Raw genomic sequence first — 27,103 nt, forward strand, 5'->3', positions numbered from 1 at the left:
AACTAATTTTTTTTCAGACGTTATAAAAATTAAATATATAGTTGTTATTATAACAGTTACTAAACTGAAGTAGATTTTGTAATGTTGCATTATTGGTGGTATCCCTAACATATGTGTTTATTGCCTCTTGTTGCTGTATAGATGAAGTGAGTTGATCACAACTTTTTACTGGCTAAGATAAAAGCAGATACTCTCTACCCACTTTCGGTTAAGACTTACCAAAGTCGAGTGCTAATAGAAACTTTAAAGATGGAAGATATTAAAAAACTGAGCCTACATACCAGACGAGCATCGGGGATTTTTCGAAGAAATGTGTGACTGTCCAACTGATAACAGATCTCAAGAGATTACCAGCGATTTCGAGGTTGAAGAAACTAACGATGACCCATAAATCAGAAATACGGCCCCAAATCTACATCTTTGATTTTTTCCCCGCTTTTAAACTCATTTAAGTAATTTTACTATCTTTTTAGTAAATTTTAAACTTTGTCTTATAATAAAAATACCAGTTTTTATTTGAAATTTAATGGTTTTTTATTTCCTTGCGTAACATTTTTAGAGCTATATAACTAAGTAAAGTAGATATTTTGATTTAAACAGTATTTTTAGTTTTCTTTCTTGGACTTACGCCCGCTTCAAATGTGCTCTTAAGTATTCAGTTTCTATTAAGGCTTTCAGTACCACCAGGAACGTAAAATTGAAATTACAAAAAAAATATGAGAATCCAAAAATTTCAACGACAAATACTATGAGAGTTGGAACATTAGACTAACATAATAAAAGAATAACAAGATTGATTTTTTATTGGAAATAGAATTAATTAAAAAAAAAAGAACTCACCGAAGCAGTTACATTCTCAGTATCATTTTTTACTACTTCACTTGGAGTTTCTGCAGGAGGGACCTGAAAAATGCATTAACATTTTTTTAAAATTAATTAATGTTAAATAACTGGAGATCTTATATGATTGAATTTGATCTTTTTGAAACATAGATAATTTATATTTTCTTTTCTTCCATGCTAGACACAATATTAAAATCAAGCAACAATTAATTCAAATTGATCATGACTATATTGTAGTTGTACTGGAAAAGCACGGGAAGATCACATAGCACACATAAACAAATGATGTTTGTAACGTCGTAAGTTCCATTTTAAAACAAAAATATACATGCTGAAATTTATTAGACAAAAATCTATCACTTTTTTGACAACTAGCATTAATTTCCAAGCTTTGTCACATTATAAAGTATTATCCCCTGTAATTGTGGAACAAATGAGAATCCCTCGGAGTGAAGTTTGGGTTTTACGGAGGATTGTAAGAGTTTTTTTGTCAGATGGACAGTGTGTGGTTAGTGGCGGATTTACAGATTCGCTGCCTGTAGGCTTTTCACCTTTTGTTTCCTCTACTCTACCGACTTTTGAACTTCGATAGCTTAGTTTACAATTATTTAAAATTACATTTTTTATCAAAAAAACGTTAACTTTGTAATTCAAAATCTAATGTCTAGAATATGGGATGGCATTAATTGGCAGAGATCTTCATCTTCCATTTCATACGCTCTCAGGTGTAGTGCCTTGGAGTTTCTCAGTATTTCAAACTTCGAGAAAATGTGGATAGAGGTTTCGTCCTCTGTGCAATAAAACTTACATGCCGCATTCAGGTGTTTGTTGAGGTTACATTACCCCGATAGAACTCCTGTTTGTATTCGTACATTGTTCTGACTTAGGTTGATACATTCTGAAGATCTACACTGGTTATAGTTTCCCAGAAGAGTTTTTGCCTGTCTCAGCCATTGTAGGTTGTCCCAATAGTTGGTTTGACTCCTATCTACCTTTTTTACAGTGTTTTTTCCATTGTTCTTCAGTTGATACCATAGAACGGTCCCATGAAGGACTTGGCTGCACCCGCTTTAGCGTGGTTATCAGCTATTTCATTTCCCCTCGCTCCGGTGTGTCCCGGTATCCATTGTAGGGTAATTTTATTTTTTTGTCTAGCTCGTTTAATTTTTCTAGGACTTTATGATATTGGAGTTAGAGCTTTAATGGCTGCTTGACTATCGGACAGAATGAAGATCTCTGTTTGCGATAGTTCCTACCTAGATTGAACCGAACACATTTTTCAATTGCATAAATTTCTGCTTGAAAAATGCTTGATGCGCTGCCCAGACTTTAAGAGTATTTGGTTCTGGGCCCGTACACTCTTATGCCAGTGCCATCTACTCTTTTAGATCCATCCGTATACCATTTAATGACATTTTTGTTCATTTCTTGTATGGTGTTTTGGTCCCACTTGCTCTTACACTTTATTATTGAGGTAAAATTTTTCTTAAAGCTAAACTTCCGTCTCTGAACATTCTAAGTGATGTTTTCTTTGCTACGTTTTGAGGAACTATGTGGAGAGTTGGGAGATTTAGAATTATTTCTAGTGCAGCTGTTGGGTATAATTTTATGACCCCGGTTGCACATAAACCATCGCCCCATATGTGATGATAGTTATTTACGTACTTAGTTATTAAAAGAATGATATTGTTCAACAAGTGTAATATTTACAAAAAAGGAGTGACAGTGAGTTTTGCAAATTACGCATGCAAAAAAAATCGGAAATTTTGACGAAGGACAATTATAAAAAAGAGAGATTGCGGGAGCCTGCAGGAAGGTTGAACTGACGTTTCTACGAGAAGGAAACGAATTTTTGTTGAAGCCCTTTTTTTTAAAATTACAATTCCAGAAAGCAAAACACAATTTATTGGCGAATTTGTGGTCACTGCTTGAAATATTACTGGTGTCAATCTTGTTGAACTCCTCAAAAAGTATAGACATATTAGAATTCCTGCTGTAAAGCACAACAGATTTTTTGTGCGATATTATAATGGAAAATGTGGCATGAATACCATTGGGAAATTACCAACAAAAATTCCTCAGTACCCGGGTCTACCTCATGTTAAAGAGTACAAAAAGCATTGTTTTAGACACTCGCCAGCGTCTTTTCTGGCAGACTCAGGAGCGGAAATTCTGATAAAGCAACACGGAGGATGGAAATCCAATAGTGTAGCCGAAGGCTATGTTGAGAGTTCATTAGAAAAGAGAAGAATTTCAGAAAATATTCTGGGCCAAGCCCCTGGTACATATGTAGATATTACAGCTTCAAATGAAATTAACATTTGACAAGAAGTTTAAGAGAATATTCACACAGAAAATGGACTTACTTTTAATAATTGTGTCTTTAAAATTGAGTTTAAATAATGAAATAATTGTAAGTTTTTAAAATAATTAATTAATCATTCTTTGAAACATAAAGTTTTTACATAACTACTTTTTATAATTGATATATGAATGTTGTGACATTTCCTAATGTCAAGGAGTGACTTGAAGTATCACATTTGATAGCGGAATTAGATAAATATATTTTTTTTTATTATCTGCGGGCATTGTATTTTTATTTGGAAATTTTTGTCTGTTATAGCCTTTGCTAACTAGGATAATGAGTCTATCTAGACAACAAGAGACTTGTTAATTCTAAAGTAATCACTCGCAGCCATTCCTATATCTTCATCAGTTGTTTTATCAGATCTTTTTTTCTTTTTTGTTATTTTTCTCCACATTTTTCTAGTATATTCTTTCTAAACGTTAATTTCATGACTTTTTCTTCGAAATAGGTACATGCTTATAATTCTCTTGTTTAGTTATGAAAATCTTGCGGAGTTATTCATAAAAATTAGCAACGGTAACCAAATCTCATTAAAACTCGTTTTCTTCGTGAGAATAATAAGTTTTTTTTTTAAATTTTGTAAATCGAAATAGAGAAAATTTGAATAATGAAAATGAAATCTGCCGTCTCCTTGAAATCTGCTGCCCTACGCTATAGCATACTCAATCTGCTGGTATTGTAAAAAAACCACCAATGAATACATTTATCAAAGAATTTTACTAGATTTACAACGTTTCTCGCCTTTAGAAACCAAAAAACGAAAATTTTAATTGTGATACAACAAATATTGAGTTCAAAAGTTTGGAGGTGGTAGAGAGATGTTATAATTTGGGAATGGAGAGCTAAAAAACTGATACAAAAGTTGTAGAGCAAGCTAGTAATGACAATTACTTGAATCAAGGAGCGGGAGTTTGTGTAGCCTTCATGAGAATTAGAAAAACTTCCTTAGATGAACCTTTACTGAATGAATGAGTAAAGCTAGTTGTTGCAATCGGAAACATATCTAAAATGAGTATTGAATAATATATCGACAGCATAATTTAATCATGAACAAATGTATGAATTTTTTTCATCATAACTAAGATTGTAATATCATGTCTCAAATTATTTATTTTGATCTTCAATAAGTCTATGTTCGAATAATCACTATACAGTTGTTTCAAACATAGTATATAGGGTTAGACAAAAGTGAAACTGGAAATCTAATCAATAATATACTGTTTTTGATTATATATTCATTACACGTCAAGTATCTAGACAAATAATCAAATTTTTACAGAAACAGCATTTAGAAACTAATGAAAATGTTTTAATTTGACGGATTTGGAGAGTCATACTGTCAAAAGTTTGTTGATAAGCGTGTACCTGGAATTTGATGGATAATTTGAATCAAACTGTACGTCAAAAGTAGAAAAAAACGTGTCAAATATTACAAGTAATAACCAGAGTGGTATAAGCGCTTTCAAGATGACTGTGAAGATGTCGAAAGCTTGGGATCACTCAGCAAATAAACAACCGTTGAGGAAGTGAAAAAAGAAGAGATAGTTATAGCGTGAAATCGTTAATGATGTAGGTATATCGACTGATTCAATGTTACGAAATTTTTTATAACGTTACAACTACAAAACATGATGAATTTTGGAAAAAAATTACTATGTATGACAATACATTATTATACATTACTATCTCAGTATCTATATTTGCCAAACAAGGCTTCCATTTTCAAAATTAAAGGGTGCTTCAAGAGCCGTCTCACAGTGGAAAGTATAACTTAACAGAAAACCATTACATGAGAAAGTAAAGGAGAACCCCGACCTCCCAAACCACGTTCCAAGTAAGAGAACATCGCTTCCTTGTGTGCCACCAAGGCCAAATATCTTGGGGTCTTGATAATTGAAGATGATGACGTGTCAACGGAGATCAAGTTAAGAGTTGCTGCGGGGAGCAGTCCAGAGAGCCCTCAAGTTTAGAGGAATCTCACAAAGATCAAAGCTCACAATTTACAAAACAATAATCCGTCCCGTTAACACATGCGAGACATGGACTCTAACGACGACAAGTGAGCGGATTTTGAACTACTAGGAACGTAATATTCTAGAAAGATTTTTGGCCTTGTTTGCGAGAAGAGTGCGTGGTGGATCCGGAAGAATGCAGAGCTGAGACAGATCTATGGCTAACCAGATTTGGTGGCATTCATCTGAAGTGGCTGGGACACGTGGAGAAGATGCCTTCTGATCGATACCCGCGTAGACCGTTCCTAGAGAACGGCGACTGAGAGGAAGAGGAAGACAGCGCCTTCGCTGGTTGGAGGACGTTGAGGCGGATCTGATCCATCTAGAGGTTCGAAGTTGCTCAGGACGGAAAGGATTGGCAGACGATTGAGATGGTACTGGTTCTTAAGGGAGCGTGGAAGAAGGAAGAAGAAAATAAAAATTGTATGAGTAAAATGAGTGAAAATAGAAAGTGATTTTTGTAATGAATATGGCTATGTTGGATAATGCCGTTTGGTTTTTTGATTTGGGATAAGCAGAACAGCCGTAATCTTGGTCAGCGTCAAGCACCTCTTTTACTTGATGTCTTCATGCTGGTCTTCAAAAAATTTGTTAAATTATTATTAAAATATTATACAAAAACAATGAGATTGATTATTTCAATGGTTTTTTCCGTCAAATATTATCGAAAAATCCGTGAAAAAACAGCCGAGAAATTAGAGGACCTCCTTAAAGTACAATCTACATTTTGATGACTTTTAAATTATATAAAATAAATTATTTTTGACCACCGTTCGCTAGTCAATCCTGCTAAAATTTTTTTTTTATTATTTTTCCTGTAATCTAGATTTACATATGAATAAGCCACACCATTACGAGAAGTGTTTTGAGAATTGTAAGAAGCCCTGGTACAAGTGCAAAGTATCTAAATGCAGCAATTTCGAAACTGACAATCTCGATGTAGAAGAATACACAGTGGAACCTCTTTAACTCGAACCTCCTTAACTCGAAATCCTCTCCAACTCGAAAAAAATCAATGTAAAATCACAACCTCTGTAACTCGAAATCTGATCGACCGACAAAGTCCTTTATTTTTCGATATTTAGCCCTAATAGCCTCTATAACTCGAAGCGACGAAAATATAAAGGCATATAAATATACGTACGTATGAGTAGGCCTCGGTATTTACATTTTGACTACCGTCATGGCAGGTGCTAAGAGAAAACTGAAATGTCTGAGCATTCCTGATAAAGTAAAGGTTATTGAAGCTGTCGATCGAAGTGAAAATAATAAGAAAGACATAGCAAAAGACTTTGGCATTCTTAGCACATTGTCAACGATTTTGAAATAAAGACGAAATTTCATCTCGATTTTACGAAGGTATCTGTAGCCATAAAAGAAAGAGAGAGGCTGAACAGCCAAGTGTTGAAGAAGCTACGTTGAAATGGTTTAAGCAGTATGTCGGCGAAAATGCCATAATTTCAGGACCAATTTTACGCGAGAAAGCTGAACAATGTATTTAGAGAGATCAGAAGGAATTGGTGATAATATAGCATCGATAATATCATAGATCTTCAATCTCTTAAATCAAAATCTCAAAGAAAAATAACCGATTTTTTCAATTAAATTGTGTAAAATTTTTTGATCGACAAAAATAAAATTCATTATATAATGTAGCTCGAAGTAAATTTATTTCGAAATCTCCCTTACTCGAAACTCCTTTAACTGGAAATAGATTGCTTGTCTCTTAAGTTTCGAGTTAGAGATGTTTCACTGTATGAATATTTTGAAAAGTTTCTCTTATTTTTGAACGAACTATATCTGATTCACTTTTGCTAATCACTGTAGACAAGTTGATTATTCAAGAATGTTAATTAACATACTGAGAAAAAATCGAATGTTAAACAACCAACACAGAACTTTTAACATCTACAATATAAAAATAGAAATTAGTAAGGGAAGGTGTTTAGGTATTAAATTCATTGAGGTAATGTTAGGTGAGGTTAGCACAATTCAAACAGGTTAAACACGATGTGGTATAGGTAGCAACTATTTTTTTTTTGGGCACATAAAGAAGTAATCTGAGTAGCAACTAGGTTAATCTAAGTCATCAACACAAGGTTTTGCTGGGGCAACAAAGATCCTTTCGTGACTTCCGATATCGACAACGGAAATAACGTCGCGAAAAATTACCCATCAATGGTAAGGATAAAATAACGAAAGGCTCAAGACACAAATGGATAAATGAAGTTCCATGCAAAAGAAATTATAAATATAAGGATTATTGTTTTCAATAAAGGTATTTTTTCAATGTAAACAAAACAAAATGCGAGACTTATCGGCTTGAGGTTCCAGCAGATGAAGTATAGGTTGGAAAATTGCAACATTTACAATACAGATTAGTAAAAAGGAGATAATCGTCACAGGGAAACGGGTTATCTAAAAGGAAATCACGAAAAAATGCTTTGTTTCTGATTTCTAGGTAAAATCACCTGTTTAAGTTGTCCTTCTTTCAACATCTGTACGTCGTCATCGCTTGGAGAAGGTAATCCATTGGTGTTCCCGTTAGTGAGGACGGGATGGGAATGGGGGATAGATTCGCTAGGAGTCAGACAATCAGTAGCAATTGGTTCGGGTACTGAATCTACTGGAGGTAAAGACATGGGCTCGGCTAAATTATCAGAAACTGGTTCCGGAAGGGACGGCAGCGATTCTGTCGATATATCAGGCAAGGAATCAGCTGGATCAACTACACGGTCCAAGATAACAGACGATGGTGGAGGAAGATCGGTAGGGGAAGGTAAATCAATGGGAAAATCTTCTGATGCAGATTTTTCTTCGGAATCATCTACTTTACCACATGGTTTCAGTTCTTCTGAAGGTACGCATTCTGAGGCAAGGAGAGTCTCGGATGATTCTTCTGAATATACTAAAGATAATTCAGAAGGTATGACTTCAGTGGAAGCTGCTGGTAATTCATTGGCAGATTTCTCAAATTTGTCTTCAGAATTGGCCTCAGAAGTAACTGTAGATGGTAATTCAGTATTAGAGTTTTCAAATTCTTCTTCAGGCTTTACCAACTGTGAAGAATCATCTGAAATAACTTCCATTTCCGAACTATGTTTTTCAGCCTTATCTTGTAAGGAATCTTCAGCGTTGTTCTCAGATTTTGTCGGTTGTACCGACTCTTCAGTAGGTGGTATTGATTCTTCAGTAGCTTGTGAGGAGTCTTTATACAATTCGGAAGCAGATAATTTGATTGGCGTTGGTTTTTCGGAAGGTTTTTCATTGATTTCAGGAACTAAAATTTTCGAATTTTCAATCACATTTGGTGGAGGAGGTAAGTCTATACTTTGGGGTGGAAGACTACTTAAACTCTCGGCGGGATCAGTCTTATTCGATTGGGTAAGAGAAATTTCGGAAATCTCTGATGACATTGTTAGTAGTTCAGACTTTGATTCTGTTTCAGACTTTTGTTGCGATTCTTCTCGAAGAGAAGCTTCGGAAGTTGTCTTTAGTGTTTCGGTTATTTGAGGTCCCAATGCTGCATTCAACGAATTAAGAGGTTCCGAAGTTTCCTGCTCAGATGGATTTTCAAGTAACTTTTCGGGTGAAAGACAAGTTTCGGTTAAAAGTGACTTTTCGGAAATATTTTTCAATAAATTTGTTTCGGCGGGTTGAGGTTCTAAAGACGTTATAGATTCTACACTAGCTACCTTGGTTTCACAAAATACTGGTTCCGAAACAACTTCGATTTCGGAGTGTTTTGCTGCCTCGGATTCGCAAAGTTCAGGATCAGGAATAGATGCTAAAGATTCACTAGCTACCTTAATTTCCGAAACTGAAGAATCTGAAACTACCGATGAAAGTTCAGCTACTTCAGCTTCGGAATTTGCAATTGGTTTTTCAATATCTGCTGCCGCAACTGGGGAATCTACAACATTTGTTTCTGGAATGATATCGGGTTTGGATTCAGATTCTTTAGCTACCTCATTTTCGGAAATAATTTCTGGAGAAATTTCGAGTTTCGGTTCGGATTCTTTAGGAACCGCAATATCAGTAACATTTTCTTGATCAGGATGTTTCAGATCTACATCTGAAACAGGGACGGGTTCTACTTCGGATTTAATTACTTCTGCAGAAGCTGTCTCTAATAAATCAATGTGTGCGGTTGTTAAAATGTCAGCTTTAGTGGATTCGGCAAATACCGTCACCGAGGAGGGTGGGTTAGAGGAGGGTAGGGGAGGAGGGAGCTCCTCGTTACGCACCTCTTTGATTTCCTCTACAAGTGGATTTGTGGGAGCGGGTTCCTCTTGTTCCTTGGGAGAGGGATCGGATTCAACTACGGGTTCAGGGACTTTAGGTGGTTCAGCATCTACTGGCTTTGGTTCCTCGGGTTTATGTTCTTCCACCTTAGGTTCTGATACCGGTTCCGTTTCAGGTTTATCTTTAACAGGTTCTGTTACCGACGGTTCTTCTTTTTTTCTCTCCTCGGTAGCAGCAGCAGCAGCATCGGATTTGGGTTCATCATTTGCGAGTTCCTCTTTTGAAGCCTCACCGTTCAAAACTGGAGTCTCCTCGGGAGATTCAACTTTCTCTGTTTTTGGAGTTTCAGTGGATGGAGAAGTTGCGGTTTCATCGACATTCTGAAAAAAAATTGGACGTAATTATAATATTTATTATGGAAATAACAGTTACTAAATATGGGTAACAAAGCGTTAGATGTCATAATATTCTTTTAGACTTAGTGATGACATACGTACGCATCAATGTAGTAGTAAATTAGTTTAACAACATGCTCTTATTTAAAATTAGATCAGTTTATGAAATATTTTAGATTTATATTGTCTTTGCGTGGAGAAAACCGATTCGAATGTTTGTAAACATCATGGTCAAGAAAATGAGCTAGTACTGACTCAATGAGCAATGATTTATGTTATTGATAGATGTTCATGTTAGTTCATTTTAAATGTATATTATTATTATTTGAGATATGCATATGGAGACAATTTAAAAAAAAAAACGTTTGAAAAATCATTGCATATGGTACAATTTCTTCGAAATTCATAGTTCAAAACCATTTGGTTAATGCAGCGATCGAAATTTGATTCCTTTCTAATTAGGCGCTAAGCAAAAAAATTTTTGTCAATGTGGAATATGTTTTAGATATTTTTTAATCAAAGAAATATTTGTATAACATTATAAAAAAATCTATTCAACAATCAAATTTCATTAAAAACTACGTTTCCTTTTGTAGTCGACTAAATATCAAAATTTTATCGATGTTTACAAATTACGTATTGTATTCAACGTCCAACTGTTGTGTCTGGTCACGTCAAATTAGAATTTATTATTAAATTTGGAAAGGTCAAGAATCGTAATCATGTCGAGTGGGTAATAAAATTCAATTGGTTTAAAAGATCGTTGAATTATGCGGGTTAAGCCGTAACGGAAATGTCTAAATTGTACAGGGGGTATTTACAAAAAGAATACACTAATGTCAATCGGTAGAATTATATTAAATAGGAAGAAGAATTAAGTTCGGACGATTTCCTAATTTCTGAAACGGATACAAAAGAATAATTGCTTAACAATATATCACCAAAGTATAAATGATGAATTTATGAAACCATTCATAGAAATGGATTATGTGGACAGTTACGGCAATTTTTATAAAAACTTTTCCATCTTCAATTGAATTATCTATTGAAGACAAAAAAAACCGGATGTCAGTAAGTAATATTTTAATCTTACGTAAGTGGCAGTATCAGTGGAAACAACAAGACAGATAAATACATATACAGGATTTCTTTACAGGTAGAATTGAGGTAGAAATACAGAGAGCTCAAATATTTAAATAATAAAATATAGCATTTTAAAGTTGGAAAAATAAAATTATATCTCGCAATCGAAAAGTTTTTTCTCCATGTTTTTTTATTGATTTTATTGATTATGAACTTTCCCTTATCTTTGTTTATTCACATAAAATACTATCATTTCAACATATAAATAAATTATAACCAAAATATGATGACTAATTTTCGTTAAACTCTTGCATTTTTAATAGAATACTCGGCAACGGAATTATTCTATTTTTCCAACTTTAACAGCATTGGGTCCAAGTATTTGAAAGGTCTGTATTTCTATCTCGATTTTAATCGTTTACTGTGGAACGGTTGACGGTCGAAAATTGGACAGGTTTGTCTTTGTTCCAAATAAGAACCAAAGCTGAGGTGTATAAGGGTGTCTAAGTTATGACGGAGTTGCATCCCTGAGAAGTGACAGGGCCTCAAATTTGGACCCAAAATTTCGAAAGAAACTTATTTTTTAAAACTTTAAATTGAAAATACCAAATTTGGAGACTAATAAAGACGTCAAGTAATGATAAGTTGAAGGCATTCAGGGTTTGAATAATTTCATGTTTCCATTTATTTAAAAAATATATAACAATTTAATTACTTCGAAAACTAAATTGCTTGTCAATTTGGATGTAAAAATGAATAGCCAACTCTCGATTTTTCTCTAACTTTTTAAATAACATTGTTGAAAACATGTCTTTGAAAATGACAAAGTTTTACCAATAATCACAAAAAAACTTCTGTGATATTTTAATGTTCGGTCACCCCTTATTAACCTCCCAGAATGGTTAGATCCCCTTTTACTACCCATTATTTAATGTCTCATACAGTATACCAAATTTGATATTTTAAATTCAAGGATTACAAAGATTTTGTTTCAAAATTTTTGACCACACTTCAAGGCTCTACATCTCGTCCGGGATGCAATTTGCCTCTACCTGTTCTGTGTCGGTTCTTGTAAGGGACACACTGTACATGTGGGGTGATCAAAACACAGTGAATGCTTTTATCACAATATAAAATTTGTAGCTCTTGGTTAGCAATGCACTCCCAACGTTGAATCCACGACTGCAAACCTAAAGGACTTTAGTCCTTTAGGACTTTCGTCTGCTGGGTTAGCTTTCCCATGTTTCCTTTCTTGCAATTTTTTTATGGTCAGAAAGAGCCTGTGGTATAATGGTGTAAAGTATGGTGAATAAGGCGAATTAAAAGCGAATTGTGGAATGAAGAAGTAAAAAACTGTTGTCTTTCTCCACAAATCTTTTAGTAAATGTTTCAGTGTTCAAAGTTGAACGCGTTATAGTCTAATAATCGAAAATAAAAAAGCATGACCTGGACTATTAACTTTGAATGATTTTTAGGATCATTGGTTTTCGACTAAAGCGTATATAATAGCAAAAACTAACACGCTGGAACGGTTTCGATCTAGTTGAAATGGCAACTTTAGTAACTGCTGTATTTTTTATCATATATTTTAGGATATTGAAACAGTAATGGAATAGCAAACAAAGAGACAAATGCCTCGCCTAATTTCCTAGAGAAACACTGAAAAAAGGAAAGTTAATGAACTTCATTTCGACATCCTTCGGAGTCGTCAGTAGTATCTGAATCTCGTACTTAAGGATGTGGGGACAAAAAATCCGTACATTTTTAGACAGCATAGCAAGTAAAGTGGGTGTTGACTGAAAATGTTATTAATTGTTTATCGTAATTTGGTAGTTGTCAAATGTCCCAAGTATAAACATTACGTCTCTGTTAGAAGTTTAGTTCGAAGTATGGAAAATCTAAAAGAAAACGAACGACGTAAGATCAAGATCTAAAGAAATCGTTTACGGTTACTTTGTAAGAATGGACATAACGACGAAACGAACAATTTACGATATCTGTCGGTGTGTTGAAACAGGTATTTGGATTGAAAGAAACTTAAAATCAGGCATAAAAGCAAAAAAAATGGCCAAAAAAGAAGAGAGTACATTTGATGGTGGTTCTTCAGCCTACATTTGCCCTTCTAGAAGTTCTGAACCGTCAAAATATTTGAAAAGAGTGTGTTGATTCAGATTAACGCAGTTCATGAAGAAAAAGCATCCTGAAGGAAATTTTATGGTTTGGCTAGATATGGCAAGTGCTCACTATGCAAATGACGTAGAAGATTTTGCTGGAATGTTCCTAATTTGCATCCACTAAGGACAATTGCACGATTTTGGCGAAATTCAAAATGAAACGTATATTCTGAGGTTTGGAAGCAATAAAAAGAAATGATTTTAAACAAACTCAAGCAAACGCCAGATTAAGTATTTCATAATTTAGAAACAAAAATTAGAAAAGCCTTAGTTACTATTACAAATCCAATAGGTGAATTATTACGCTGTTAATTAAAATAATATTTCTAATTAGAATACACTCGATATAAAGAAGAGTAAATAAATCATCTTCCTCTGGTAACAGTAATTCTCACTTAACAACTAACTAAATATAATTGACTTTTTTTTCTGTTAGCTTCTACTAAACTTATCACCAGATGGCATTTCCGGTAGAACGGTTTCAGTTTAAGTTGGTCTAAAAATAGATTCAATGTATTTGAAACATCAATGGTATCTAAATTGTCTATGTCCGCTTCGATTATAAATAAAATGCAACGCAGAATATTATTAAAATGATTCATTTATAGATAGAGGAAGGTATTTAAATGAAAACATCGCAATTAAATTTACCAAGTACCGGATAATGATTGCGCTTTTTGGAATTTATACAAACGTTTATTGGTCATTGTTCTATGAAATTGGCTCAAACTATTTGGTTAAAAATTAAAGCTATAAGGAATTACGTTTGATAGGAGTAAACTGAATAGGTTTCGAATTTTTCGGAAAGGAGAAAAATCGGACAAAAGCGTAGATACGAAGAGAAGAAGATAAGAACTAGTAATAAATCAAATATTTTTATTTCAAATTAAAATGCAAAAAATAATTAATGAAGGATTGTAAATGTACATATTCTTCCTACAGGTATAACAAGCCGTGGCTCTTAAGGTATTAAAGGTATGCAATAAATGGGTTCATAGTTCCTAACAGCGTTGTGGGCGGTCAAAGGCCGTTGAACACATAGGCGCAATAAATAGGTGGATTCACGACAAAAATTATTCATAAATTTCAATTGAATAGCTATTTTATGAAACGAGATCAATTTGAAGGCTCTTTATACTCTGACTACAGTCCAGTATAAAGCGAAAGAAACCAAGAGATTTGTTTACGTGTATAAAAGTAATTATATCTCTTAAATTCGCTAGTAGATAAGAAAATTTATTACATTTTGATATTGATATCATTTAGATATGACTATTTTATTCAATAAATTTTGTAACTAACAACAACATCCAAATTTAAGGTATATTCGAATGGTTAATATTTTTCAGATAACGTGGGAGGTCGTGTGGAAGCATTATTTGTCTGCATCAATTTACTCGTATGCACATAAATAACAATCTGAAGGTCCGATTTCATAAATACAGATAAAAAATCGCAGCATATACAAATTCCAGGTTCCTATTCATTGTTGGAATATCTTCGACCACCGAGCTATTTTTTCATTCTGCCGAATAGAATGAATGAGGTAGCAATTCAAACTTTAATTCGTTAATTTCGGCAATTGCAATAAAGTTCACATGTATACTCGCCGTTGATAGTTATTCTTTTTTCAAGATAGTCAATGATAATTATCCCACGCGCATACCAAACATCCGACGCCATGACCATGACCATGAGATGACGTACATATTTCTCATGTCCAAATTTTCAGTTAATATGCTATGTACCGCACTTTTTCTATTAGTACGCCTGCTAGCACTAATATGTCTGTTAGCTGGTATACTTCCAGTCGACGATCATCCAGTACAGCTTTATGGATTTTATTCAACATTTCCGGAGTCATCACCTCATTTGATCAACTTCTACGATTCTGGTCTTCGTAGGCCTCGTTTAAACTCTGTTACCCAATATTTTATTATTAATAACTAAGGAGCAGTCTCACCCAGATGAGAATCTAATGCACTTTTTATATTAGTTGGGCTAACGCCTTTTAAATAAAAGTATTGAATTACATAACTATGACCAATTTTTCTATGGTTACAAATTCACTGAAAACGTTCACTATTGACGGCTGTCATACAAATACTAAAAAACGTATGTTTATAGTAGGCATTTCAAAAAATGCGGTACATCGCATATTAACTGAAAATTTTGACACGAGAAAGCTGTGCGCAACATGGGTGCCGGGTATGCTCACAATGGAACAAAAACAGCGTCGTGAAAAATAGTGGACTGAAAAGGGAGGAGAGCCGGCTTCAAAGAAGGCAAAGACCGTTCCATCTGCAGGCAAGGGTCATGGCGTTGGTTTTTTAGGATGGGCGTGGGATAATTTTCGAGTATTATGCGAACTTATTGCAACGTATAAGCGAAGAAATCAAGCAAAAGCGGATGCATTTGACTAAGAAGAAAGTGTTGTTTCATCAAGACAATGCACCATCTCACACATCCGTTATTGCAGTAACCAAAATTATTGAATTAATATTGAATTGCTATCTCATACACCCTATTCGCCAGATTTAGCTCCCTCGGATTATTTTCTGTTCGCAGACTTGAAAAAATGGCTCGGAGGTCAAAGATTTTCCAAGAATGGACCGGTGATGTCGGCAGTTAACGGCTATTTTGAAGACGATCTTATTATAAAAAGGGTATTGAACTTATTGAACATCGCTGATAGAAGTATATGGAGCTAAAACGAGATTACGTTGAAAAATAAATATATTTTTTTCCACAATTTTTATGTTGGTTCAAGTACTTCTGGGACCATCCTTGTATTCGATATCTTTAGTATCTTTTACCGAGTTATTAAAGAAGAAAAATGTGGCAAGTTTGAAACAGCACGTAATGTTCCAGGAAAATCGAAATTTCAACTAGATAATCATTTCAAAGAAAGAATTCGAAAGAAAGTACATGCATTATACTTTAGAAAAGAGTTTTCTACAGTAGAAATAGTTCTTGCCACTTTTAAAAGAAATAGGTTTTCGCTAGAAAAAGCATCCCAGAAAGTCTATTTTAATAAAAAGAAATGATATTGTGGCATAGAGAAATTACCTCAAGACTATAAAAGAAATGAGAAACCAATAAAATAAATATATTTTATTTAGATGAAACATGGACCAAGAAGGGACGTACACCAAATACATTTTGGCAAGATGGACTTGTTACAAGACTAAGACTCTTCCGGTAACTCCCCTGAGGACATGAATGCTGATGTCTTTAAAAAATGGTTCGAACAAATGATAAATTTTCTTCCTCAGATTGTATAGTAGTAATGGATAATGCAAGTTATCATTTTAAAAGAAATTTCCCACAACCAAGTGGTTAAAAAAACATTTACAGAATTAAGTAAATTCAAAGAACATTAAGTTCCATACTGTTTTTGGGAGAGAACTGTATTCTTTGGGTTCCGTTTATAAAGAGAAATGTTTGGAAGTTAGATGTAGATTTTAGGTAAAAATACAAGTGTACGCCCGATATATTCATTATAAATTTCTTTAACTTCTTATTTCTTCGACCTTTTGATTTATTAATGCATCTAAATATTTATCTTTCTTCCATAAATAATTAAAAAAACTAATTTTAAATCAGAAGAGATCTAAAAACAAGAACATTTAGAACCATTAATATATTTATTATATTTATACAAATGTTATTTCATACGAAAATACTCGAGGTATAATTTGAAAAAATATTTCAACTGTCTATTAAAAGATACATTAAGAACAGTTTAAGAATATTCGATAATAACGTAATTATATAGACAAAGAACAAGTTACAGGGGAAAAAAATAAATCTACTGAACAACCTACGTAACCTTGTTATAGTATATGAAAAATGTCATTAGAAAAGATATCAAAGATATCAAAAAGAAAACTTACTACCAATAGTATTCAAATTTTGCTCAAGTTCGCTTATATTATTAAATTCGTTTGAAATATATATTGAGGTTAAATTTATCTCGTAGGTTATTTATAAATGATAAATGGTTATAATGAAATGTTACATTAAAATACCAACATATAATATCATCAATGCAACCAGATTGATGTATTAAATATTTTTATTATACGCGTTTTGACACGTCGGATGAAATATGAAAATTTAACTATTCATACTTTTACAATTGAAGAATTCTTTTGTTGAAAACAGGTTCATGCATAGACGTAAGAAATGAAGGGCGCTTCAAGGTAATATCCTTCAATACATCTTGTGTTTATTACCATATTTTATTTAACTCAATCTGTTAGTTTGTCTGGTTGTTCGTTTGTGTCTTTATATGGAATTTTCTAATAAAAATGTCACTAATTTTTATATTTTATAATATTTCGTGAATTTTTAAAAATTTATTAATTTTTATATGAAATAAAAATTTCTATTTTGCACTCTTGTTATTCTCTGACAGAATTTTTATTAAATTAATTTTATTTTATAAATTTCGTAAGATTTCAATATATTTTTGCCCCTTTAACCAAATGAAGTTTCAAATGTAAAATAACTTCAATGTAAGCGGCTTGTCTTATGGTTGGTAGATCGAATCTCGTTAGGAACGTCAATAAAAAATTTTCTCAAAAAAAAAATAATTTTTACCCTAAAACTTTTATTACTTAAGCACAACATTTTTTAAAAACCACACTTTATGTATATACCAAACAATAAAATTTTTGGGGTACAGATGTTCCTGATGGAAAAGTTGAACAGGTATATTGTGAAAAAATAGTTAAAATGTATGTGATCAGAGAGGTTGGGCATTTCAAATTGTATCCCATTGCTCCCGAGCTCACTGTACACATTAAAGTCCCATACTTTATGGTATTACTAGGTTCATTTACTATTTAATTATTTTTTCACATGTTAAAACCATTTTGTGATAATTTTAACTTTATCTATATGATCATCTTTCGTTAACAGATCTGTACGTATCTTTATGTTCAGCTTTGTTCTGATCAGCATCTAATCAAATAATTCTTATCACTGGAGAAACTGAAATTTGGTCAAAATAACTGCATGTGAACGAGAAACTAATGTTTGAAGAAATAATACTAATTATTAATATCTTTTATTTATAGTTAATTAAAATGTTTCTAGTAAATAATAAAATAATTTTACTATACTTGGAGATAAATAATGTGTGCAAGATTATCTGTACATTTTATTCAAATGATATTTTTTGGTGTGTACATGGATATTTTGTTGTTGTAGCCAAGTCGTGCTAGACAAATTGTTTGTTTGTTTCATTGAGTTAAAATTAAAAATTTTATCGGCTTTCTGGACTTTTCAGACACTATTTGCATGGTTTGATGACAAACTTTGTTGTGTAAACCTATTAACTCACAAAATCGACGAAAATTTCCAAAAAATTCGACATCTTGTTCTCACAGACCGAGAAGTGACAATTGATCAAAATACGGTGAATAATTGGTCAAAAAAGGCCAGATTTACGGTAGACATGAGGATTTTTCCACCAATATAATCCACCTTCATCTACATTAATATGGATGGGTACAATAGAGAGAATTTTGAGTGGATAAAATTGTTTTGTAAAAAAAATTTGGAATTAAATATTTTTTAAAAATAATTTTGCTTATTTTTGGATTGTATTTAGTTTTTTTCCTAATTCTTTTAGAAATTTTAATCAAAGGTTGAATTTAATCATTTATAACTGCTCAATAACAGTTATTAAACATCTAGAATCTATTCTACAACTGAATAAAGATCATGGAAGAATTAGCGTACGAGAAAATTAACAAATATCAGAGATTCTTACAGATCATGAACTTTTCATCGAAAATTGAAGGCGACCTTCGGAAACTTTGATTAAAATCTCGTTCTAGGTTAAGATCCAGAATCAGCTGATCTCTAATCCAGGGTTAAACTTTCCGAAAAGTCCTGTCAAGTTCTGATGAATTTTTCTGCCTTATAACTCTGTATTAGGAGGAAAGCTGTTGTGATAATTGAAACGAGACTTTTTTGTTGTTTGTTGTTTTCATAGTAGCCAAATCTATGACTGGTAGCATTTTTTCATTACTTTTATCAATTTTCACGAATTTATGCAGCTACACAATTCTTTGATTTAAATTTCTTTAGTTTCTTATTTCTTAAGCACTTTTATATGCTTGAATCTTCTAACTGAAAATTAGTTTTAAAAACATGCAAAACATGGACGTTTCGACCTATTTTTGATAAAGATCGTAATCGGTTTTTTACATGTTTTGAAATTCAATTATCCCTGATTTATACAGCAGTGGAAAATGGAGAAATCTTATTCTTTCATGGTTTGGCTGCTTGGTTTTATTAAATTTCTAATGGTTCCACCTGGAATTGTTTTGTTTTGGCTAATAATTTTGTTATTTTGGCATGAATGACATGCTAGTGAAGAAGTTATCTCATAGCTTTTATATGGCTCGACAAGTTTCATAACAACAATTCAATAATAAGTCGTCAAAATGAATTCCTTAGGAAATGGACAGTTAAAAATCAATTATAGGTACGCCAAACATTTTTTGTACACTTTTAAAATATATTGTGGTTTTTTAACTTAATTTTTTATAAATTTTTTTCCCTTCTTGATAAGCCTGAATATACTGTTTTAAGTATGATTCCAATTTCGTAATACTGCCGTGTTGTTTAGGCGAAAACTTTGATTACACATAGTATCAAAAATTATTAGAAACCGTAAAAAACTATTACTAATACTAATACTGACTCACGTATCCATAAAAAAGATTTAAGTAAAAATTTCTTCTTGTAAATATGCCATTAAAAATTATATTTTTATTCTTGAAAATTTATCGAAATAATAATAACAAAAAATCTCATGAAATCCATTTTCCTTTTAAAATAAATTAATGTACCACATTATCTGACAAATGATCTTTCTTTTTTATATTATTTTAAGGTTTTTCACAATCTTTCAAGAACAGTCGATTTGTTTAGAAACTAATATATATGAATGAATTGAGACTAGACTTGAGTCAAAAATAATATTCTATTGGAAATAGTAGTAGTAGTAATCGTCGTGGAATAATGTCTGTTGGACAACATCTACAAAAGTACCAAGAAACCGTAGTTTTAAGTCAGTTGATAACTGGGTAGTCTCAGTGACCAGGTCAGGCTTGAAATATTTTTCTTAGATGCTTCAGTGAGGGAGAGATTTCGATAATTGTGTATAAATCACTAACGCACTTACAGATAAAATTCAGAATTACTGAGTATTTCGGATTAATGATTGTCATTAGAAAATTGTATGTTTTCATTCTAATAGCTGTTCAACATTCGCAAATTCTAAAGAATAATGTTTACAAAAACATCCATAAGATAACCAATAAATAACATATTAGCCACTAATATGATGTTTTTAATTTCGATTTTTTTTCTTCCATTTCTGAATATATACAAACAGAAATTATTATAATTTCTTCAGTTAAACTTTAAGCATCGAGGTTTCAATTGTGAGTTTATATGTCAATTTTTTTTAATTCAATGATGTTTCGACCGTGGAAAATAAGTGTGTGAGGATGTGCTCGAAAATGACGCAGAAAACGTGCTGGTACTCGAGGATATCAGAACGATAAAGAAAACGCAGAACTTCTTGAAAATATAAATCCAAGTCCAACACCTTTAAGAAAAAAGGTCATTTGGAGTATGATGCAGAAGAAATAATAAAACAACGTATACCAAAGTCTTCGCTTGAAATAACTTTTTGCATTCAACATGTTAGTTGGAATGATCTTTATATGGTTCTGCATTCTTTAAAGTGCCAGGCAATTTTTTTGATTCGCATATTTGGTTTATTGCATGGTGAAAAAAACTCAAAATAAATTATGGAGCCATATGGAGCTTCATAATATGACGGTTACTATGCTTTTGAAATCAATTTGTAGGTTTGCTGGACGAACGAAAATTATCACTTTTTCTCCAAAGATGTTTTTTTACGAACACGTATAAATTGTAGAAATTGAAAACATATGTTGATGAAATGATGATTTTAAATATACATCAATTGATAGATGGTAGATAATTATTTTAAATTTTGATTCATAAAAGGTTTAATTCTGATTTGGATTGTATGCCCCCTTAAGCTCAATGAGAGGGGTCGGTTTTTCATAAGTAGTTTATAAAAACGCTTTGAAAAGAAATTACTCAGCCGGCGACTTTAAACCGGCTTTTGAGCGAGCTATCTTGTAAACTAGCCACGAGTTCTCACAGTCGAAAAAAGTGTAATTCTTTACTGAAATCTCAAAAAAATATATCTGCACGAAAAGGAGTTAGCAGTGAATGTGTTTTTTTTTGAAGCAGTGATTAAAAATGTCATCTTATTGAATTATTATTCAGGAGAGTGTCACTGATTGAATAGAAAAGTAATTAAAAAAAGGGAATAGAAAAACACTAAAAAACTTAAATGAACTGTGATTATTTGGAAAAATAGTTTCTGAAATTGATTTGTGGCGAAGAGTCTTAAGAATAGAAATTAATAATTCTATCTATAGAACCGAATAAAAAACAATAAAAGTAAGAAGCAACTCGATGTTAGGCAAAACAAATAATAGTACATTTTACACTAATACAGTAAACGATAAAAACAGGATCCCCTGTCTCTATTCCATTGATGAAATGAAAAAAAAAATGTTTTCGACACGAAATGTATATCGGTTTCAAAAAACAAATAGCAACAAATTAAAACTGATCTAAAAAGCAATAACAAATTTATTAAAATCAAGTCAACTTTAAGAAATTAGAATTCAAAAAAGGAATAATTGAGATGTTTTTAAAAATAATTATTTTTTACAATGGTTTAGGCAGGTTTTTTTTAAATTATAAATTATCAATTTTTGTTATATGACACATTTCAGTCTCATTTAGCAGAATGAGTAATGCAAAAACGAAGAAAATTTTATTTAGAAACATACTAAACTTTCTATTCAATATTTTTCATTTAAATTGACATATGTTAACAAAACGATCTCTTATGAATCGACAAAGAAAAGTTAAAGTAAAAATATACCACAGAAAAAATATCAAAAGGAAATTTAAGAGCAAAATTTTGAAAATATCTCAATTTTTATCTTTAAACATTAGAATAACTTTGCACAGTGAAAGTGATGAAACTTAATTCAGTTTTATAAAAAAAAATTCAAATTATTTTCAAAATATATGTAATTTTTTGGAAAATTTTAGAAAAAGTATTGGCGCAGTATTAAAAATGATGCTAGAATTTTTGTTATATTTAATTGATTGATTATTTACTTTGATAATCCTAATTGATTAGAAACTTATGTAAATGTTAAAATAAGTTAGTAAAAAAAAGATAATGCAGCCGTTTAAAATTAATTCCAATAATATAGAGCCCACTTCACAAAAAAAAAAGAATTAGCAAAATTAGAAAAACAAAAATTCACAAACAAAAATAAGCATCAATACCCTGCCATCAATTCTTCCATAAGCTTTCACGACAACTTTTACTAAAATCGCAATCACCAACGAAACGATCCCGTAATACAAAACCGACAAACCGTTTTTTGTTAAAGTTACCTGAGATTCCATTTTAAATAACAATTATTTAATATAACTAAACTCCGGACTCTTAACGGTATATATTTAATATTTTTTGTAACTAAGCACTGTATGTATGTGTTTATGGTTCGATGCACCAACTGGTTCTGGCTCTTTGGAGTTACTATTTCAAAATTAGCAATTTACTGAATGCGTTTGAGAGTATGCACGTTGGCCGTATTTATAGCTTGATCTTAGGCTTGGTCTCGTTGAGTGTCGTTTTCTTCGTCACCCCATGTGCTTTGCGTTGCTCATCTTGTTTGGCGAGACGAAATTATACGGGACGTCCTTATAAAGAAAGGTTGACCAGTTAAAAAACGTGCTATTTTTCATAATTTGCGCCAAAAACGGTGCAAAATTAATACAAAATATAAAAGATACGAATCAAGTTATTCTTTATATTGTTTTATTTAGTGTACCGTAGTTTTTTTTTTAATTAATAAATACATATAAATTAATAGGGAAACTTCATATCTATGTAATGTTTAATGTTTCACATTTCTTGATAAAAAACATGCGCAGATGAAGTTCAGCTGATTGTTTCATACAAAATCTAGTTACTTTTGACTTAACAACCAACCTATGCATGAGGCTCCAGTGATTCACTGACCACTTTTCCACTTCGTTACTTACTAACTTAGTTTTGTTATCATCATTGTTAAACCGATCACAAAATAATGAATCTTTTAGGTAAGGTATTTGTTCAACTCACTCGTTGAATTTTTATTAGTAGCAGCCATAATGCAATGACATGAGGCTCCCGACTTGCAATATTTATCTATGCAATATTTTGACCTTGCAAGAAATTGCATGCACCATGTCAAGCGGCCTTTATAATCACAGTGGCCTCTTCAATCTTATGAAGTGAAACTTTATATGGAACTTTCAATAACCACTTTGTTAAATTTCATTGGTTTTTAATTCGTTTTTCAATAGGGTAAGCAATACCAGATCTTTTTGAAAAAAAAAATTAAACTATGATGAATTTTTGGATATTGAAACTATGCAATACCTAATTTTATTTTTATAATCATAATACCAACATTCGACTTTCTATAATACCAACAATTAGTGGACTCCAAAAAGTTGTTTTTGATGCGACAACTGAAAATGAAATTAAAATTATTGAATTGTTTTTTTAGTTAGTATGTCAGATATGCGAAATATTTTGAAATGATTTCACCTAATACTGCATATTTTTGACTAGTTCCTAAATATCTGAATAATATACTTTGGAAAACTGTAGCTGTATTATCAATTATTATTCATATTTGCATTGCGCTTTTCAACTGAAATAAGACTTAAAATCTATAATTTGACGTTCGTTGTCTCATTTCAATTCTATATTTTTTTATTTTAAAATATACGAGGGATGTTTGGAGAATATTCGACTTCAGCCCGAAGATGTCTGTACTCAGCAATATAAGTTGCGGATACGTTGAGATATTCTTACCAAAAATTAATCCACTTTGAACAATTAGTTCCTGTTTAAAAACCGTATAAGTAAATCGCCGGACGTCCCGATTTTCCCTAACTTGTTCCGCGTCCGCTGATTGTCCCGTATACAGCAGCATCTGACAACCCTGCTTATGTCTGTAAAATATTTGGTAGATGAATCCAAATGTGGCTGTATCAACTAAACTGAGGACGCGCGTTCGGCTCGTCCAAAAACTGCGACAGACAGCGATATTATCCGAAACGTTCAGGTTATCGGGGTACAAAAAAACGCATTTGCCATTATACCGTTCCATTAGGGCAACGTAGAACGGTCAATTCTGAATGGTACACCAACGTTTGTTTGCCAGAAAATCAGGGACAGCAATTGTAGAAGAAGAATTATTCTCGACCACGACAATGCGAGCTCCCACACATCGGTTCAAATATAAACGTTTTTGAACAGTCAAATCATTAAATTGATGGATCATCCGCCGTACAGTTTTTGTTTGGCACAGAATGATTCCTTCTTATTCCTGCAAGTCAAAAATAAACTGCAGGGTCAATGTTTTTCTGTACATGAAGAAGCGGTTGATGCGTTCAATTCACAAGTTTTGGAGGTACCTCAATAAATTATAACTGCTTTCATTTGTCTATCTCAAAACGTAGCAATTCTTGTACGTTACTTTATGAATAATACACATTAATCATACATCAAAAAAGAGTTTGTCACTGGGTCCGAATTTTTTTTATATTATTTAATCAAATAAAAACAAAGAAATTATCTTTGGATAACCTCATGACTAAGAAATGTTATTCTTTATTCTTCATTCACAACAAAAGAAAAAAAATTCAAAAATCGAAAAAAGTTTCTTCGTACTTTTACGTCCATTGTATGTTAAAACAATATTATAATTTTTTTTTAATTTGTTTGCCAATAATTTCTATTTGCATTTTATTACATCTGTATATTAGGAAAACGGTTTTTGCAATAGTGTCAGGTACATAGACTTACATTGTTTTGTTTAACTAATTATTTCTTCTTTTCTATGAAAGTGTTAATTAACGTTATCTATATTATATTTACTTTTGTTAGTTGCAGACAACGTGATAGAAGGTCGACAACCTTAACATAACATCTGTTTATAAACATGACAAAAAAGCCGAACTACTATTATCTGATATTCAAAATATATAATCTAATATAAATTCATTTATTTTTATTAACATTACTTTGATTCTTAATCGCTTTTAACATCTTTTAAATTATGGATAAAATAATGGTCTTAACTGTGATGGCAAGACGGCTTCTGATATTATGTCATTTGACTCCTGTAGAAAATTGAAAAAGTTTCGTCATGTTTGTATTTTATAGCCAGAGGTAGCAGATTACTTCAAACGGTGAAGATAAAATAGAAAAAAAGTGAATTTCAAGGGTTCATTAAGCATTATTTACTCAATTTCAAGATATCAAATGTTCTGGATGCTCCGATGAAAAAAAATTAGGATATAATGTTGGGCGGTTGGACATAGAAAGTACTAAAGATTGTCTTAGCTATAAGCATCTCACTATGTTCAGTGGTTCCAATTTAGAATAATCACTTGAGTATTAGAAAGAGGAGTGTTGTTTTTGTTTTAAAACCACCACAACATACTAGAGGAAAAAAACTATGTATCTAAGATGTGATTCTTCTTCCTGCATTTTCCTTTTTATCAATTTTGTAAGTACAAGTATTCGGCTTTGTCCTTATTCTAACCTATGTTCCACATTACCTGTCAATCTTATTTTGTTATACTTTGGTATATAACTAAATGAGGTTTAAGGGAAGCTTTATCATCATCATCAACTCTTTCAATCCTTTGGATTATGGCTATCGCTTTAAGCGCTTTAAAATCCTTTCAATTTTTATTTTCTTTATAGTTTGTCTTGGCTGCATTTGTTATTATTTTCCATCCCTTCTCCACCCCATACCCTTTATTTTTTTCTATGAAACTTGGCTAAGCGAGAAGAAATAATTTTTTTTCGAACTATAAAATTATCTTACGCTACTAGTTTGATGACATCGAGCTATCTTATTATTGGAAAAAGATAAAAACTTGTGTATAGAACTCAATAATTTCGAAAAATGACCATATACGTGTATGCTTTTATTAAAAAAAGTCACAAACTTATTGACCTTTTTTTGTTTCTCATAACACAAGCGAAGTTGAGGGAAAAAAGGTCGATGCGATGATAACGCATCCATAAACTTTTTCAATATAGAATTTTATTTCCAGGTTACAGACGGTATGGAATATTTTATCTTATTGAATCGATAAAAAAAGTAAAATAATTTCAAACACAATTATCCAACCATATATCATTGGATAGATACTGCGTTTGTTCTTGAATTAATACAGTGAATACGTTCAAGAAACAAACGAAAAGTCAAATTTTCTATTATTGATATTAATGATATTGTCTTCTAAAGCTCTTGTTAACTATTGAATTTAACAGATTTTATATACAAATATTTCTGTATTCTATTGAGTACTGTTACCATAGAAAAGTAGATTTGGATAATGTTCTACGATGAAAATGAGATAGACCCTGTAAGAGGTCGTTCACTTTAACGTCCCATCCTTGTTACAACAATAAAAAACTCCTAAACAATTCCATTCCAATCCACCTATCTATAAATCTTAGTATCGGACCGGTAGAAAACGTTGGCGAACTGATTGCCTACCGAAGCGAAACCGCGAACTTACAATGAGACATACATCCCTTCTATCGTCCTTTCTGATGTCTCCTCATTTCGTGTGGGATTCCGCACCTACAGTATGTCTCAAAAACATTCATAAAATTTGTTTGTTGACGAGTTAAGATTATGTTAGATAAACTAATATTATTTCAATGATTAATTCATGAATGGATACTGGAAAACCTAAGGCAATACAACAAGACTAAGGAAGCAAAGATTTATTGAATACTGTTATCGTAAA

General features: G+C 32.1%; 1 protein-coding gene across 6 annotated transcripts in view; it reads right to left on the bottom strand.

The window, feature by feature from the left end:
- Nucleotides 1–27,103, bottom strand: part of LOC130902757 (cell surface glycoprotein 1-like) — a 168,481-nt gene that overhangs the window by 4,164 nt on the left and 137,214 nt on the right. For 4 of the 6 annotated variants that reach the window (XM_057815033.1, XM_057815031.1, XM_057815032.1 and 1 more), the window contains 2 exons: nucleotides 7,695–9,848; nucleotides 841–903 (listed from right to left, as the gene is read on the bottom strand). In XM_057815033.1, the coding sequence (XP_057671016.1) occupies nucleotides 841–903; nucleotides 7,695–9,848 (2,217 nt within the window). Of the gene's footprint in view, nucleotides 1–840; nucleotides 904–7,694; nucleotides 9,849–22,555; nucleotides 22,856–27,103 lie in introns of those variants that run through there. The other 2 variants (XM_057815035.1, XM_057815036.1) reach the window with 2 other exon arrangements.

The sequence above is a fragment of the Diorhabda carinulata genome, chromosome X (genome assembly GCF_026250575.1).
Source record: "Diorhabda carinulata isolate Delta chromosome X, icDioCari1.1, whole genome shotgun sequence".
Taxonomy (NCBI): domain Eukaryota; kingdom Metazoa; phylum Arthropoda; class Insecta; order Coleoptera; family Chrysomelidae; genus Diorhabda; species Diorhabda carinulata.